At 42.2% G+C, this 17,468-nt stretch overlaps 1 protein-coding gene across 1 annotated transcript; it reads right to left on the bottom strand.

The window, feature by feature from the left end:
- Positions 1-16,205: 16,205 nt before the first annotated feature.
- Positions 16,206-16,747, bottom strand: LOC123156175 (uncharacterized). The gene has a single exon (XM_044574338.1). It carries the CDS (start codon positions 16,646-16,648, stop codon positions 16,361-16,363), a length of 288 nt encoding a protein of 95 aa, XP_044430273.1. The 5' UTR covers positions 16,649-16,747; the 3' UTR covers positions 16,206-16,360.
- Between the last annotated feature and the right edge of the window lie 721 nt (positions 16,748-17,468).

The raw sequence follows: 17,468 nt of genomic DNA, 5'->3' as shown, positions 1-17,468 counted from the left end.
AACCATGTTTAAGTAGAGGGTATAGTGGGTTGCGGGAGAGTGGACCGCTGGATATAGATGGGGGAAGGTGATGGAGATGTTGGTGAAGATGATGGAGGTGTTGGTGAAGATCACGGTGATGATGATGGCCCTCGGCGGCGTTCCGGCACCACCGGAAGCAAGGGGGAGAGAGCCCCCCTTCTTATTCTTCTTCCTTGACCTTCTCCCTAGATGGTAGAAGGGTTTCCCCTCTGGTCCTTGGATCCCATGGTGTGGGAGGGGCGAGAGCCCCTCCGAGATTGGATATGTCTCTCTGTCTCTCTCTGTTTCTGCGTTCCGGGATTCTGCCCTGGCACCGTTTCTTTTATACCCGGAGATCCGTAACTCCGACTGGATTTAAACCTTCGCCCAGATCTTTTTCCAAAAAATTTCTTTCTTATGGCCAAAGAAGGGCATCAACTGCCTTATGAGGGGCCCACGAGGGTAGGGGGCGCGCCCACCTGGAGTGGGCGTGGGCCCCTGTCTCTACTAGTGCAGAACCGGCCTTTAGTGCCGGTTCGCCAACCGGCACTAAAGTGTGGGGACTAAAGCCCCCCCCCTTTAGTACCGGTTCGTCACGAACCGACGCTAAAGTGCCACCACGTGGCACGAGCCAGGCCCGGGTGCGTGTAGGACATTAGTACCGATTGGTAACACCAACCGGTACTAAATGTTTGGTTTTTTTCAAATTTTCCTTTAATTTTGTGTTTTTAATTTAGTTTAGTGATTGTTTTACATTATAATGAGTTGTTAAATCATTAGGTGAAAGTACCGCGGATCAGTTTTGACTGGATGCATTGTATATATACTAACTTGGGTAGGATCCATCCAGCTGAAACTAATCTGCGGTTTCTTTCATTAAATGATATAATAACTCATCATCATCATCATATTAATATAAAAACTATTGCATCATATCATCAACATGAGTATATATACTCTAGCTAGATAGCTAAAAATCATCATAGTCGTCATTATCACTATTTAATCATCATAGTCATTACCACTATCTAATCACCACCAACACTAGCTTAAAGAAGAAACATTCACTTGTACCAGAAGCAAAAATATCATCGAGTTCAACATGATTGTCATGATATTATAAGCGTTCATAACACCACAAAAGCAAATCACTCTTTGATATTAAGTTCAGAACGAAGAACACGGACATGAGAGGGCAAGTACTAAGAGCATTAACTAGCTAAATCACTCCTGCTGCTCTCTCTCAGGTAAAATAGCATAGAACATGTATAGCTCTCCTAATTCATCATACTGGAGCATGCAGATGAACCTGTCTCCTAATCATGGGCTGCGCTTCTCATTGCTGCCCCCTAGTACTTCTTTGCGATCATTAACAATTTTCCTCCAATCTTTCACTATTAAGCATTCATCGCTTCTAGAAATCCTGAATGCACTCATGTGCAATGTAGGATATCTTGGCCGTAAGCTAACAATTGACATGCGACCTTTAGTCTCGATCCCCTGAGGCACAACTGTCATCGGGAGTCCCTGTTGAAGAACATCGTATAGTACTTAATTAATATACTTACCAATGAAAGTTTAGCAAAAAAAATTATGTATGCAAAAGATGCACTGATGACAAATAGTAAAAATCTTACCATCATTCCTAAATAGATGTGACCGTAGTTCAATACGATCACTATTGGTCGCACGTTTTGAGTACTAACATTTCTAAGTGCAGGAAGAAAATTTGTCTTGACAGTATGAAGATCCTCAAGCCATGAAACATGATGACTTATCTCCTCGCAGTTTAGTTCAGCTCCGGGACAGTAGTAGGTCATGTCTACCAAGCGCCAGACATGTTCGCTTGAATGGAAATAAGCTGTCAATAGAAATTAGTTGTCAATTATTTTTGAATAAGCAATATCAAAGACAAAAATATAGTTGAGAAGAACTCACATAATGGTAGAACTGGAGGCGTTTGCACATTGACCCATATGTCTCTATTACCTTTAATATCATCTTCCGGATGAATATCAAAGGTGATAACCATATCAGGTTTAAATGCATAAGCCTTGCATAGTGCTTGCCAAGTTTTGCATTCAAAATAGGTGTACGTGTTTGCATTGTATACTTTGACGTTGAAAGTATAACCATGCTCAGTTTTTAGGTAAACTCTCTTTACCTCCATAGTTTCCATAGCATTGAAACCTATCTTATCCAAGACAAAAATTCTTGCATGGCAGGGGATGCGCTGGTAGAATAGTGAAAATTAAAAATTATAAGTTCAGGCAAATGAAGCATATATATGTCTTGCTTAATTACAAAAACAGACTTGTCGTTGTGACTTACTGTATCGAATTCGAAGTTCTCATCCAGCTTGATGCTGAATCGCCTATCATCAACAAGGAAATTTCTGTCACACATGTCACGCTGATCTTCATAGTATATACACACAATGAAATATTTTTCATTGTCAGACGACATTTCCTATGTTCATATAGGCGAAACATTAAACACTTACTAATTCAATTAATTCAACTAATTCAACTACTTCTATTAATTCAACTAGTTCTGTTAATTCAACTAATTCAACTAAGCATTTACTAAAAATAAACTTGTTCTATTAATTTTCTTACTAAAATAAACTAGTTCTGTTAAAATCTCATATACCTAAATTTTAATTAGTTCAAATAATCTCATATACCTAAATTTTCTTACAAAAAAAACTAGTTCTATTAATTCAACTAGTTCAACTAAGCATTTACTAAAAATAAACTAGTTATATTAATTCAACTAGTTCAAATAATCTCATATACCTAATTTTCTTACTAAAAATAAACTAGTTCTATTAATTCAACTAGTTCAACTAAGCATTTACTAAAATAAACTAGTTATATTAATTCAACTAGTTCAAATAATCTCATATACCTTAATTTTCTTAATAAAAATAAACTAGTTATATTAATTCAACTAGTTTAAATAATCTCATATACCTAAATTTTCTTACTAAAAATAAACTAGTTATATTAGTTCAACTAGTTCAAATAATCTCATATACCTAAATTTGCTTACTAAAATAAACTAGTTATATTGATTCAACTAGTTCAAATAATCTTATATACCTAAATCTTCTTACTAAAAATAAACTAGTTATATTAATTCAACTAGTTCAAATAATCTCAGATACCTAAATTTTCTTACTAAAAATAAATTACTTGTATTAATTCAACTAGTTCAAATAATCTCATATACCTAAATTTTCTTACTAAAAATAAACTACTTATATTAATTCAACTATTTCAAATAATCTCATATACCTAAATTTTCTTAATAAAAATAAACTAATTCTAATTCATCTAACATTAACATTCTAACATTCTAAAAATAAACTAGTTATATTAATTCATTTAAACAATACAAAACAGAAAATAAGTAAAAAAATATATGTGTGTGTATAGTACTGTGTGTGTATGTGTGTGCGTACATGTGTGTGTGTGTGTGTGTGTGTGTGTGTGTGTGTGTGTGTGTGTGTGTGTGTGTGTGGGTATGATCGAGCGGGCGTACGGGCGGCAGGGGCGACGACGACGAGCGGCGGGGGTGGCGAGGGCAACGGGGACGGCGACGACGGGCGGCGGGGGCGGCGACGACGGGCGGCGGGGGCAGCGACGACGGGCGGCGGGGGCGGCGGGGGCGGCGACGACGGGCGGCTGGGGCGGCGGGCGGTGGGACGCCGACGACGTGCGGCAGGGGCGGCGATCGAGGGCGGCAGGGGCGGCGGCGCGGCGGCGTCGGCGATAGATGTCGCGCGAGAGAAGTGGAGAAGAAGTGTCGATGGAACTGATTTTTCGGAAGTGCCATATATATAGGAGGGATCTTTAGTACCGGTTGGAGCCACCAACCGGTACTAAAGGCCAATTTTGACCAGCCCAACCTGTACTAATGGTCGTGCGCTGCCACCTGCGGTGCACTATGTTTAGTCTCACCTCGCCGAGCGAAGGGCAGCTGCACTAGTTTATAAACCCAGCCGCGACTGCTCTTTCGAACTTCTCTATATAGCAGGCTTCTGGGCCTAACTAGGGCGCGCTGCACTATGAGCCTGCCGGTCCTTCTGGGCCTGAATTTGCACACCCTAGGTCTGGCAGGCCCATCGGGCCGCGCCCCAACTCTTTTTTATATAGTTTTTTTCTTTTCTACATTATTTATTTTTGAGTAATGTTTTTATATAGTTTTTTCTTTTCTGCTTTATTTTTTTCTTCTATTTATTTCTGAGTAGTTTTTTTGCGGTATTTAGTTTCTTTGTGAATATTTTTGCTTTATATAGTTTTTTCTTTTCTGCATTATTTATTTTCTTCTATTTATTTTTGAGTAATTTTTTTAAATAGTTTTTTCTTTTCTGCTTTATTTTTTCTTCTATTTATATCTGAGTAGTTTTTTTGCTGTATTTAGTTTCTTTGTGAATATTTTTGCTTTATATATTTTTTTCATTTCTGCATTATTTATTTTCTTCTATTTATTTTGGAGTAATATTTTTATATAGTTTTTTCTTTTCTGCTTTATTTCTGAGTAGTTTTTTTTTGCTGTGATTTTCAATTTCACGTTCATTTAGCTCTGATCTAAACAAATCGGTTACTGAAAAACGGCAAATGATGTCAGAACATGTTGGAAATTGATGACGTCGCGGGGGATTGAGGGGGAGACCGAGTGAGTGGAGAGAGTGAGTGGAGAGAATGAAGACCAAATGCTTGTGAGTTTGAGAAGTAACATATTTAAATTGTGCATCTGAACGCAGAAAAAATACATTGATCAGTACCGCCTTTCAGCCAAAACACGCTACTGCTAAAGAGAAGTACATAAAAAATACATTGATCATCAATGATCTTTTTGTATAGAATCTAAATTGTCAATAGGAATCTACCCCCGATTTAAGAACCGGCGAAGACTCCTATTGCAGCCACATATCCTACACATAGAGTTCAATGAAGACCAAATGCTTGTGATAGTTTGAGAAGTAACATATTTAAGGTGGTAAAAATCTTGCTAGGGGAGCGAAGTGGGACTAAAAATAGCCCTGCCAAAACCTCTTTACTACCAATTCGTGCCACGAACCGGTACTAAACATGCTGGTGCCCGGCCAGCACCTTTAGTACCGGTTCGTGGCACGAACGAGTACTAAAAATTCGCATTGAACCGGTACTAAAGATCTCCTCCCGCCTAGTCATTTGAACTGGCACTAATGAACACATTAGTGCCGGCTGATATGCAAAGTGGTACTAATGTGTCTCAGATTTGACCCTTTTTCTACTAGTGCTCGTGGCCACCTCGGGCACCGTCTCACATTGATTTTACTTCCCAAAAATCACAAATATTCCAAAATAATTCTGTGTCCATTTTTATCCCGTTTGGACTCCGTTTGACATGGGGTTTCTGCGAAACATAAAACATACAACAGACAGGAACTGACACTGGGCACTGGATTAATATGTTAGTCCCAAAAAATAGTATAAAGAGTTGCCAAAAGTATATGAAGGTTGTAGAATATTGGCATAGAAGAATCAAAAATTATAGATATGACAGAGACGTATCAGCATCCCCAAGCTTAATTCCTGCTCGTCCTCGAGTAGGTAAATGATAAAAAAGAAACTTTTTGATGTGGAATGCTACCTAGCATAATCTTGATCATATGTCTAATCATGGCATGAATATTAAGACACGAGTGATTCAAAGAAATAGTCTATCATTTGACATAAAAACAATAATACTTCGAGCGTACTAATAAATCAATCATGTCTTTTCAAAACAACAAGGCCAAAGCAAGCTTATCACTACAAAATTATATAGTTTGGCCATGCTTCATTTTCGTCACACAAAATGCTCCCATCATGCACAACCCCGATGACAAGCCGAGCAATTGGTTCATACCTTTTAACGCGCTTCAGCTTTTTCAACCCTCATGCAATACATGAACGCAAGCCATGGATATGGCACTATAGGTAGAATAGAATATGATGGTGGAGGTTATGTGGAGAAGACAAAAAGGGAGAAAGTCTCACATTGACGCGGCTAATCAACGGGCTATGGAGATGCCCATCAATTGATGTCAATGCGAGGAGTAGGGATTGCCATGCAACAGATGCACTAGAGCTATAAGTGTATGAAAGCTCAAACTGAAAACTAAGTGGGTGTGCATCCAACTTGCTTGCTCATGAAGACCTAGGACATTTGAGGAAGCCCATCGTTGGAATATACAAGCCAAGTTCTATAATGAAAATTCCCACTAGTATATGAAAGTGATAACATAGGATACTCTCTATATGAAGAACATGGTGCTACTCTGAAGCACAAGTGTGAAAAAAGGATAGTAACATTGCCCCTTTTCTTTTTATTTTTTATTTCTTTTTTCTTTTTGGGCGGGCTTTATTGGCCCCATTTTTTATTTAGGCTTCTTTGGCCATTCCTTTTTTTTCTCTTTTTTCTTTTTCTTTTTTTTCATGGGGAAATGCTCTATAGTGATGATCATCACACTATTATTTACTTACAACTCGATACTAGAACAAGGATATGACTCTATATGAATGCCTCCGCCGGTGTACCGGAATGTGCAATCATCTAGCGTAGCAATGACATCAAAAAATGGACAAGCCATGAAAACATCATGCTAGCTATCTTACGATCATGCAAGGCAATATGACAATGAATGCTCAAGTCATGTATATGATGATGATGGAAGTTGCATGACAATATATCTCGGAATGGCTATGGAAATGCCATGATAGGTAGGTATGGTGGCTGTTTTGAGGAAGATATAAGGAGGCTTATGTGTGATAGAGCGTATCGTATCACGGGGTTTGGATGCACCGGCGAAGTTTGCACCAACTCTCGAGGTGAGAAAGGGCAATGCATGGTACCGAAGAGGCTCGCAATGATGGAAAGGTAAAAGTGCGTATAATCCATGGACTCACATTAGTCATAAAGAACTCATATACTTATTGCAAAAGTTTATTAGCCCTCGAAGCAAAGTACTACTACACATGCCCCTGGGAGGATAGATTGGTAGGAAAAGACAATCGCTCGTCCCTGACCGCCACTCATAAGGAAGACAATCAAAGAAACGCCCCATGCTTCAAATTTGTCACACAACGGTTACCATACGTGCATGCTACGGGACTTGCAAACCTCAACACAAGTGTTTCTACAATCCACAACTACCCACTAGCATGACTCTAATATCACCATCTTTATATCGCAAAACTATTGCAAGGAATCAAACATATCATATTCAGCGATCTACAAGTTTATGTAGGATTTTATGACTAACCATGTGAATGACCAATTCATGTCATCTCTCTAAATAGATATAAGTGAAGCAGGAGAGTTCAATTCTTTCTGCAAAAGATATGCCCACGCTCTAACAAATATAAGTGAAGCAAAAGAGCATTCTACAAATGGCGGTTTTCTATGTGAGGAGAAACAGGCAATCCAAACTTCAAATGATATAAGTGAAGCACATGAAGCATTCTATAAAGCCATACTCAAAAGATTTAAGTGAAGTGCAACGAGAATTCTCTAAATCAACCAAGGACTATCTCATACCAGCATGGTGCATAAAAGAAAAGCGAAAACTAAATGTAAAAGACGCTCCAAGACTTGCACATATCGCATGAACGAAACGAATCTGAAAACATACCGATACTTGTTGAAGAAAGAGGGGATGCCTTCCGGGGCATCCCCAAGCTTAGACGTTTGAGTATCCTTAAATATTTACTTGGGGTGCCTTGTGCATCCCCAATCTTGAGCTCTTGCCTCTCTTTCTTTTCCTCATATCGAGACCTCCTCGATCAAACACTTCATCCACACAAAACTTCAACAGAAAACTCGGTAAGATCCGTTCGTATAATAAAGCAAATCACTACTCTAAGTACTTTAGCAAACCAATTCATATTTTGTTTTTGCATTGTGTCTACTGTAACATAACTTTTCATGGCTTAATCCACTGATAGAAATTGATAGATTCATCAAAACAAGCAAACTATGCATCAAAAACAGAATCTGTCAAAAACAGAACAGTCTGTAGCAATCTGAACATTCACCATACTTATGGTACCCAAAAAATTCTACCAAAATTAGGAAACATAAAAAAATTGTACAGCAAGACAGTGCAAAAAGAATTATAACCATTTGACATTCCAGCAATGTAAAATCGCGCACTACAGCCAAAGTTTTTGTCCTGCACCATACAAACCAACAAGCATTGTAAACATCCTAAAGGAAAACCTTAGCACATTATTTTTATAATACAATGGAATTGTACAAGGGGATAATTATTTTTGATGAAAAGTTTCTGTAATCAAGATTCACAAATTTTCCGTGAGCATGAACAAAGTTCAAGGCTAGCTCCCACTTCAACAATGCTTGTCTTTCTCACTTTCACTTTCCTTTTTGAAAAGTTTTCGGTTCCCCTCTTTAATTTTTTTGTTTTTAAACTATACGAAAGCACACAAAAGAAATAAATGACTCTCTAAAACTTCTGGGTTGTCTCCCTGGCAGTGCTTTCTTTAAAGCCATTAAGCTAGGTATATAGTGCTCAAGTAATGAATCCACCCGGATCCCAAGGTATGTCAAAGTCAATTTTAATTAACAATGATTTGTAATTTAGTAGTGAACACAAAGTAACATATATCAAGCAATGACAAAGTCTAACTCTCTTCCTATGCATCGGCATGTCATAAAATAACAATTCATGCACACATAGTAAAGACCAATGCATAGTATAAGCAGTTTCTTGCAATTTTATCATATTGGAAACATAGAGAGGTGGAGATATAGTTCCTCTCTCATAATAATTGCAAATAGGAGCAGCAAGCACATGCATATTATATCTATCAAAATCATCATGTGCAATGGTAAAAGGCAACCCATCAATATAATCCTAAATAAGCACAAACTTCTTCGATATAGTGTAGTCGGGAGAATTTAAAAAGATAATAGGACTATCATGCGTGGGTGCAATAGCAACAATTTCATGTTTAACATAAGGAACTATAGCAAGTTCATCTCCATAAGAATAATTCATATTAGCATCTTGGCCACAAGTATAGCAAGCATCATCAAAAAGGGATATTTCAAGAGAATCAACAGGATCATAGCAATCATCATAGCAATCATCCTTCAGTAAGAACGAAGGAACGTTAAATAATGTATGAGTTGGAGGATTACTCTCATTAGAAGGTGGGCACGGGTAGCTAATCCGCTCTTCCTCCTTTTGTTCTTCGCTCTCCTCATCATTTTTTTCATCCAATGAGCTCACAGTTTCATCAATTTCTTCTTCCATAGCTTCCTGCAAAATATTAGTCTCTTCTTGGACAACGGAGAATTTCTCAATATATAGTTTAACATAGGCATTAGAAGCATAATTATCATAACAATATTCAAGTATGGCAAAAATTTCAGATTTGTAGAGAGTAGCATCATACTTTCCAATCAAAGAAGCAATTTCATAAGAACCCTTAAAAGCAACAAATTCTTCAATTTGTTGAACATCATAGTAGTTATAAACACCCTTAGCATACGAAGATACGATTCTTTTATCAATAAACTCACATTGGTAGGGAAGGTGTTTCTTAGGGTTTTTAGAACAACAAGTAACATCATATATTTCACATAAAGTCCAAGCATAGCATTGCAAATGATGAATTTGATCCAGTAAAAGTTTCCCATTTTCAGATATACGGTGTCGTACATAACAAGCATGCTCATCTAAAGATTTTCTCACAACTAAGCTAGTTGGGGTTTCAGCACGAGCACAAAGGGATCGAAAATGATCCAAGTAAAAAGCTTCAGGAGTGTGATAGATTTTGAGTGGTTCTTCAACCATTGGTTCAGTAGGTACAACTAATTTTTTGGTATTTTGCGTTTCCTACCCATAACTAAAGATAGAAAACAACAAAGGACAACAAATAAAAATTACTTAGTGATAAAGCAAACAAGCACACACGAGAATATTCACCCCACGCTATGACTCCCCGGCAACGGCGCCAGAAAAAGGTCTTGATAACCCGCAAGTATACGGGATCAATTGTAGCCTCTTTCGATAAGTAAGAGTGTCGAACCCAACGAGGAGCTAAAGGTAGAACAAATATTCCCTCAAGTTCTATCGACCACCGATACAACTCTATGCACGGTTGACGTTCGCTTTACCTAGAACAAGTATGAAACTAGAAGTACTTTGTAGGTGTTGTTGGATAGGTTTGCAAGATAATAAAGAGCACGTAAATAAAAGCTAGGGGCTGTTTAGAACGATGCAATAAAGTAAATATAGCGAGTGTGGGGAAGTGGTGGTAGGAGTTGTGAAATTGTCCCTAAGCAATTGACTATGTTACTAGACCGGTAATCACTATTGCAATTCTATTTGAGGGAGAGGCATAAGCTAACATACTTTATCTTCTTGGATCATATGCACTTATGATTGGAACTCTAGCAAGCATCCGCAACTACTAAAGATCATTAAGGTAAAACCCAATCATAGCATTAAAGTATCAAGTCCCCTTTATCCCATACGCAAACAACCTACTTACTCGGGTCTGTGCTTCTGTCACTCACGCCACCGACCATAAGCAAATCACGAACATATTGCAAACCCTACAGCGGGAATCCCTCACGCTTGCGCGACATGGAGGGCACAATAGGACAGCACCAATAAAACATGCAATTCAAACCAATCATAGCCATCAATCACCGGTAGGACAACGAAAATCTACTCAGACATCATAGGATGGCAACACATCATTGGATAATAATATGAAGCATAAAGCACCATGTTTAAGTAGAGGGTACGGCGGGTTGCGGGAGGGTGGACCGCTGGATATAGATGGGGGAAGGTGATGGAGATGTTGGTGAAGATGATGGAGGTGTTGGTGAAGATCGCGGTGATGATGATGGCCCCCGGCGGCGTTCCGGCGCCACCGGAAACAAGGGGGAGAGAGCACTCCCTTCTTATTCTTCTTCCTTGACCTTCCACCTAGATGGGAGAAGGGTTTCCCCTCTGGTCCTTGGCTCCCATGGCGTGGGAGGGGCGAGAGCCCCTCCGAGATTGGATCTGTCTCTCTGTCTCTCTCTGTTTCTGCTTCCAAGATTCTGTCGTGGCACTGTTTCTTTTATATACGGAGATTAACTCCGATTGGATTGAAACCTTCGCCCAGATATTTTTCCAAAAATTAGGTTTCTTGCGGCCAAAGAAGGGCATCAATGGCCTTACGAGGGGCCCATGAGGGTGGGGGGCGCGCCCACCTGGAGTGGGCGTGGGCCCCTTTCTCGTGGCCACCTCGGGCACCGTCTCGCGTTGATTTTACTTCTCAAAAATCACAAATATTCCAAAATAATTCTCCATTCGTTTTTCTCCCATTTGGAGTCCGTTTGATATGGGGTTTCTGCGAAACATAAAACATGCAACAGATAGGAACTGGCACTGGGCACTAGATTAATATGTTAGTCCCAAAAAAATAGTATAAAAAGTTGCCAAAAGTATATGAAAGTTGGAGAATATTGGCATGGAACAATCAGAAATTATAGATACGATGGAGATGTATCAAGGGCACAATAGGACAACAACATAACCACAAGCAAATTAAACCAATCATAGCAATTCAGCAATCACCAATAGGACAACGAAAATCTACTCAGACATCATAGGATGGCAACACATCATTGGACAATAATATGAAGCATAAAGCACCATGTTCAAGTAGAGGGTACAGCGGGTTGCAGGAGAGTGGAGTGCTGAATATTAATGAGGGAAGGTGATGGAGATGTTGGTGAAGATGGCGGAGGTGTTGGTGAAGATCGCGGTGATGATGATGGCCCCCGGCAGCGTTCCGGCGCCACCAGAAGCAAGGGGGAGAGAGCCCCCCTTCTTCTTCTTCTTCCTTGACCTTCTCCCTAGATGGGAGAAGGGTTTCCCCTCTGGTCCTTGGCTCCCATGGCGTGGGAGGGGCGAGATCCCCTCCGAGATTGGATCTATCTCTCTCGCTCTCTCTGTTTCTGCGTTCCCAGATTCTGCCCTTTCACCATTTCTTTTATATCCGGAGATCCGTAACTCCGATTGGGGTGAATCTTTCGTCCAGATTTTTCTCATAAAATTAGCTTTCTTGCGGCAAAAGAAGAGCTTCAACCGCCTTATGGGGTGCCCATGAGGGTCCAGGGCGCGCCTGCCCCCCTGGGGCGCGCCCCCTGTCTCGTGGCCCCCTCGGGCACCGTCTCATGTTGATTCTTCCTCCCAGAAATCACAAATATTCCAAAATAATTCTCCATCCGTTTTTACCCTGTTTGGACTCCGTTTGATATTGGGTTTCTGCGAAACATAAAACATGCAACAAACAGGAACTAACACTGGGTGCTGGATCAATATGTTAGTCCCAAAAATAGTATTAAAAGTTGCCAAAAGTATATGAAAGTTGAATAATATTGGCATGGAACAATCAAAAATTATAGATACGACGGAGACGTATCACTGCCTAGCATGGCTGCCACGCTGTGCCATGGCCTCGTGGCACGATGGTGCGTCCTGAATATCGGCGCGCCAAGGAGGGGTTGCGTGTCTGCTAACACATTCGAACGCCAGACGTTCCGTACGACCTCTGGCGAGGCAGCTACGGCTGGCCTAGCGCCGGATCCATGCGCCATTCGGGCGGACGCAATGGATTCCCGAAAGATGGAGTCCGAGCACAGCCGTGCATGGGCCTCCTCCCGGGCGCGGTGGAGCGCAAGCCGGATGGCCATCTCCTCATCCCGGGCTTGGTGGAGCGCAAGCCGGACGGCAATGTCCTCCTCGGGGATGCGTGGGATGAGCTCGGGGTTGAAGAATCTGGAGGTGAAGGACTCACATCGGGCACAGGCGGCAGCGAGCAGCGCTTCTCCTGCACACGCTAGGGCAGCGGCGAGCACCACTCCTACTTCACGTGCTGAGGTGGCGAAGAGATCCGCTCCTTATTCATGCACTGGGGCAGCGATGAGAGAGGCTCTTCCTTCACGCGACGTCCGACTTGGACGTCCCGATTGCACTGAGGAGAGAGTGAGGGGATGCGGGCTCCAACTTTACGAGGAGTAGCATCCCCGGTGGCTCCACTGGGTCGTTCAGGTGGAGGACGGAGCATAGGATCGATCTGCTGCTCGTACTCCTCGTCTGTGGTGGCATACACCTGGCCCTCCGTCACCGGGGCGGACTATTGCTGCGGTGGCTGGTCCTCCTCATCGTCGGAGGAGATGACGATCTCCATCTTCGTTGATGGCCCCGGAGTTCGAGTTGCATTTGCATTTAAGAGGCAGCAGCCCTGTTGGTCAGTGCAACCCTCCAGTCCGGTCACATCAGGCGGCATCAATGCTGGCCATTGCGTGTTGGCCGGCATTGATGTGGGGTGGGAAGCGGCGCATGCATCGGAAGGAAAGCGCGGGACATGCAGTGGGGTTGTTGGATGGGCCACTGTTGCCAGACAGGGACGTTGCAGCGGTCTAGATGCCCGCAAAGTTCCGCCCACTTTGTCTCCGGTTTGCCGGAAAAAGAAGGTCTGGACTGCTTGATGGACTGATACATGACCGCGTTGGAAGGCACTGTTGGGGAACATTGCATGGAAAACAAAAAAATTACGCACACGCAAGATCTATCGATGGAGATGCATAGCTACGAGAGGGGGAGAGCATCTTCATACCCTTGAAGATCTCTAAGCGGAAGCATTTATCAACGCGGTTGATGTAGTCGTACACCTTTGCGATCCGTCTCGATCAAGTACCGAATGTGCGGCACCTCCACGTTCAACACACGTTCAGCTCGATGACGTCCTCGCCTTCTCCAACAAGAGGGACGAAGTAGTAGATGAGTTTCGGCAGCACGACGGCATGGTGACGGTTGGTGATGAAGAACAATCTCCGCAGGGCTTCGCCAGGCACTACGGAAACTAGACGGAGGATAAACTAGAGGGGATAGGGTTGCCGGCTCATGGCTTTGTGAATATTGATGTGTCCCGTGTGCTGGCCCTGCCCCTCTATTTATATGTTGAGCACTAGGTCGTTTCTTGGAGAAATAGCCTCCTCAAAGTCGGTTTTGCCCGCAAGGCAAGATTTCTTCTTGGACTCCAGGACTAGACGCCAGGGTCCTTGCCGTCTGGCCCCAGACGCCAGGGTCCCTGGCGTCTGGCCCCTGGCCTTCGCAAAACTGCCTTTTGCACCTTCCAAAAGTCCCGTGCGCTTTACCCATTGTCCCAAATAAAGTGTTCTCGTACCCGAACATTTCAGGAAACATCCGAAACACCTTTCGTGTATTCCGGAGACCAAACACTATTATCCCATATATCAATCTTTACCTCCGGACTATTCCGGAGCTCCTCATCATGTTCGTGATCTCATCTGGAACCCCGAACAACATTCGGTCACCAACATACATAACTCATATAATACTATATCGTCAACGAACATTAAGCGTGCGGACCCTACGGGTTCGAGAATGATGTAGACATGACCGAGACGCCTCTCCGGTCAATAACCAATAGCGGGACCTGGATGCCCATATTGGTTCCTACATATTTCATGAAGATCTTTATCGGTCGAACCTTTATGACAACATACGTAGTTCCCTTTGTCCATCGGTACATTACTTGCCCGAGATTCGACCGCCGGTATCTCTATACCTAGTTCAATCTCGTTACCGGCAAGTCTCTTTACTCGTTCCGTAATACATCATCCTGTAACTAACTTCTTAGTTACTTTGCTTGCAAGCTTCTTGTGATGTTGTATTATCAAGAGGGCACAGAGATACCTCTCCGTCATACAGAGTGACAAATCCCAGTCTCGATATATGCCAACTCAATAGAATCCTGTGGAGATACCTGTAGAGCACCTTTATGATCACCCATTTACATTGTGACGTTTGATAGCACACAAAGCATTCCTCCGGAGTCCGAGAGTTGCATGATCGATCTCATGGTCTAAGATACATGTATTTGACATTAAGAAAGCAGTAGCAATAAACTGAACGATCATATACTATGCTAACGGTTGGGCCTTGTCCATCACATCATATTCCTAATGATGTGATCTCGTTATCAAATGACAACTCATGTCTATGGTTAGGAAACCTTAACCATCTTTGATCAACGAGCTAGTCTAATAGAGGCTCAATAGGGACACGGTATTTGTTTTGTGTATTCATACATGTATTTAAGTTTCCGGGCAATACAATTCTAGCATGAATAATAAACCTTTATCATGAACAAGTAAATATAATAATAACAACTTTATTATTGTCTCTAGGTCATATTTCCATCAGGCACAACACGTTTTGACAGCACGGTCCGTACTGACGTGGGTGGTTTGAGGGTTTGGGTTGGAGATGGCCTTAGTGTATCCGCATAAATGCCTTTCACAGGCATGCTGTATAGCGTGCATGCATCTATTGCTATCAGTCACTAGTTAAAGATTCTGACCAAGTTTATCTTGTTTTAAAGTGTTACCTAAAGTTTTATCTATTTATTTATTTTGTTTTCAAGTGTATTATATATAGTGTTGCGTTGTGTGTCAGCAAAATAAGATCGTACTTGTTGGATTTTTATCTACTTTATTAGGTTTTTTCTTGTTTCAGGATGCATCTTAGTGCCTTGTAATGTTTTAATCTTGAGAGAGCATCACATGGAAACCAAGTTACGGTGAAAACCGATGAAAACCATGTGAAAACAGTGTTTTAAAGTTTCAAAAAAACATACGGGATCTTAAAATTGTGATGTTCTATTAGCATGTGAAATTCTCAAGTTCAAACACATTACGATTGATGTGGTACAAAAGAAAACAACATTAATATTGAATAGTGCAGAACAGTAAACATCACTAATCATTGCTCATTTTCTTTTTTAGGTCATAAATGGTAATGTGTTTAAACTTGGAGTTTCTCATGCCAATAGATTATCGCCCTCTTAGCATCCCTTTTTTCAGTTTTTTCTTAAACTTTCAAACATGGTTTCCACGAAGTTTTCTTTGAAACTTGGTTTCATTTACTTTCATGTGATATTCTCTCCGTATCTTTATACCACTAAATTCCAAATGTACAACACATTCAACGTGGATAATGCACGCTATATGGGAATATAAGGCTTGGTAGAAAACCACTCCCGTTGCATCTATCTCCATCGATAGGCGGGTCGGGAAAGGTGAAAGATCAAGTAAATATACCATTTATTTCCCTTGCGTGCTTCAGAGACACGAAGTACAAAACTCATGTTTGAGCAACATATAATTTTTCTTGGCACAGTAGATGCCAACTTACCACCCATGCGTACATCGTCCTTAACGGACACAGGCTACTTGACAACAAGCGCTTGCACGTTCCTGCGAGCTTACCTAATTAGTGGTGCTGAGGGTCCGGGCCGCCGGGGCTGGACCTCTTCGACTCGGAGTAAGGCATCGCCGCCCTCCCAGCTGCTGACCGCCGTGCGCTACTCGCCACGGTCGTCGCCGCCTCCCTCGAGAAGATGGTGCCGGCATTGCTCCCACCGGCCAGCATTCTCCGGCCGGCCACCGTCACCTGCAGGAGATCGGCCTCGCAGCGTGAGGCGGCGGACAGCAGCAGTAGCAGGATGAGCACGGCGCACACCGCCGGCATGCTCCCCGACGTGCTCGAGCTGGACGCCATGAAGGGTATGAGCCTATGAGGTAACGCTGTAACTAGCTAGCTAGATCCGTCGTGGAACGGAACGCTATACCTCGCAGCTCGCACTAGATCGAGTAGACTGTGCCGGTGGTGGTGAGTTGGGTACGTAGCTGCACGACGCCGAGGTGATTTATAGGGGAGCGTCCGAGGCCGGGCAGGCGGTTTGCCGTTATATACAAAATACTAATAAGCGTTGGCGCCATGGGTGGAGATCGGCTGTGTCGCACTCGCGATGACAGCGACGAACCAGCGACGAGGGCAATGAGCTCACTCTCACTCACCCAACGAAAACTGGACAAGCCTTTTCTCTTGGCCCGGTGTGATCATCATCATACATATATATATATATATATATATATATATGCCATGATGCAAATGCAAATTGGCAAGTTGGACGTGGAAAAGGTGCCTTTCTTTTCCATGGCCCCTTCTGATCGGATTTTCAGGAAGGAGAAATCTCGCATTATCGATATTTAGATAGAACCCCCACGCACGGAACGAAAACGGCGCAACTTTATGCTCATGGCCCCGTGTGGTCGATCATATACCGGCCCAATATATACGCCATGTTGCAAATACAAATTGGCAAGTTGGAGGAGAAAAGAGGCCTTTCTTTTCTTTGGCCCCTCCCGAGCAGATTTTCGGGCAGAAGAAATCTCGCGTTGTACATATCCATGCAAACCTCAAAAAAGTGAAAGACATCCATGCCTGTTTGACATTGTTTGTTGGACCAACCATCATTATCGAAAGGTTTCATGTCACCATTGGAATGACATGAGCAATTAGGAATGGGTATCTTGGG

Source organism: Triticum aestivum, chromosome 7B (genome assembly GCF_018294505.1).
Source record: "Triticum aestivum cultivar Chinese Spring chromosome 7B, IWGSC CS RefSeq v2.1, whole genome shotgun sequence".
NCBI classification, from domain to species: domain Eukaryota; kingdom Viridiplantae; phylum Streptophyta; class Magnoliopsida; order Poales; family Poaceae; genus Triticum; species Triticum aestivum.
Note: the sequence above shows the minus strand (reverse complement) of the source record. Positions and strands in the feature narration are given on the sequence as shown.

Coding starts and splice junctions, on each gene's coding strand:
- LOC123156175 (XM_044574338.1), bottom strand. CDS start 16,648: ATGGCGTCCAGCTCGAGCACGTCGGGGAGCATGCCGGCGGTGTGCGCC.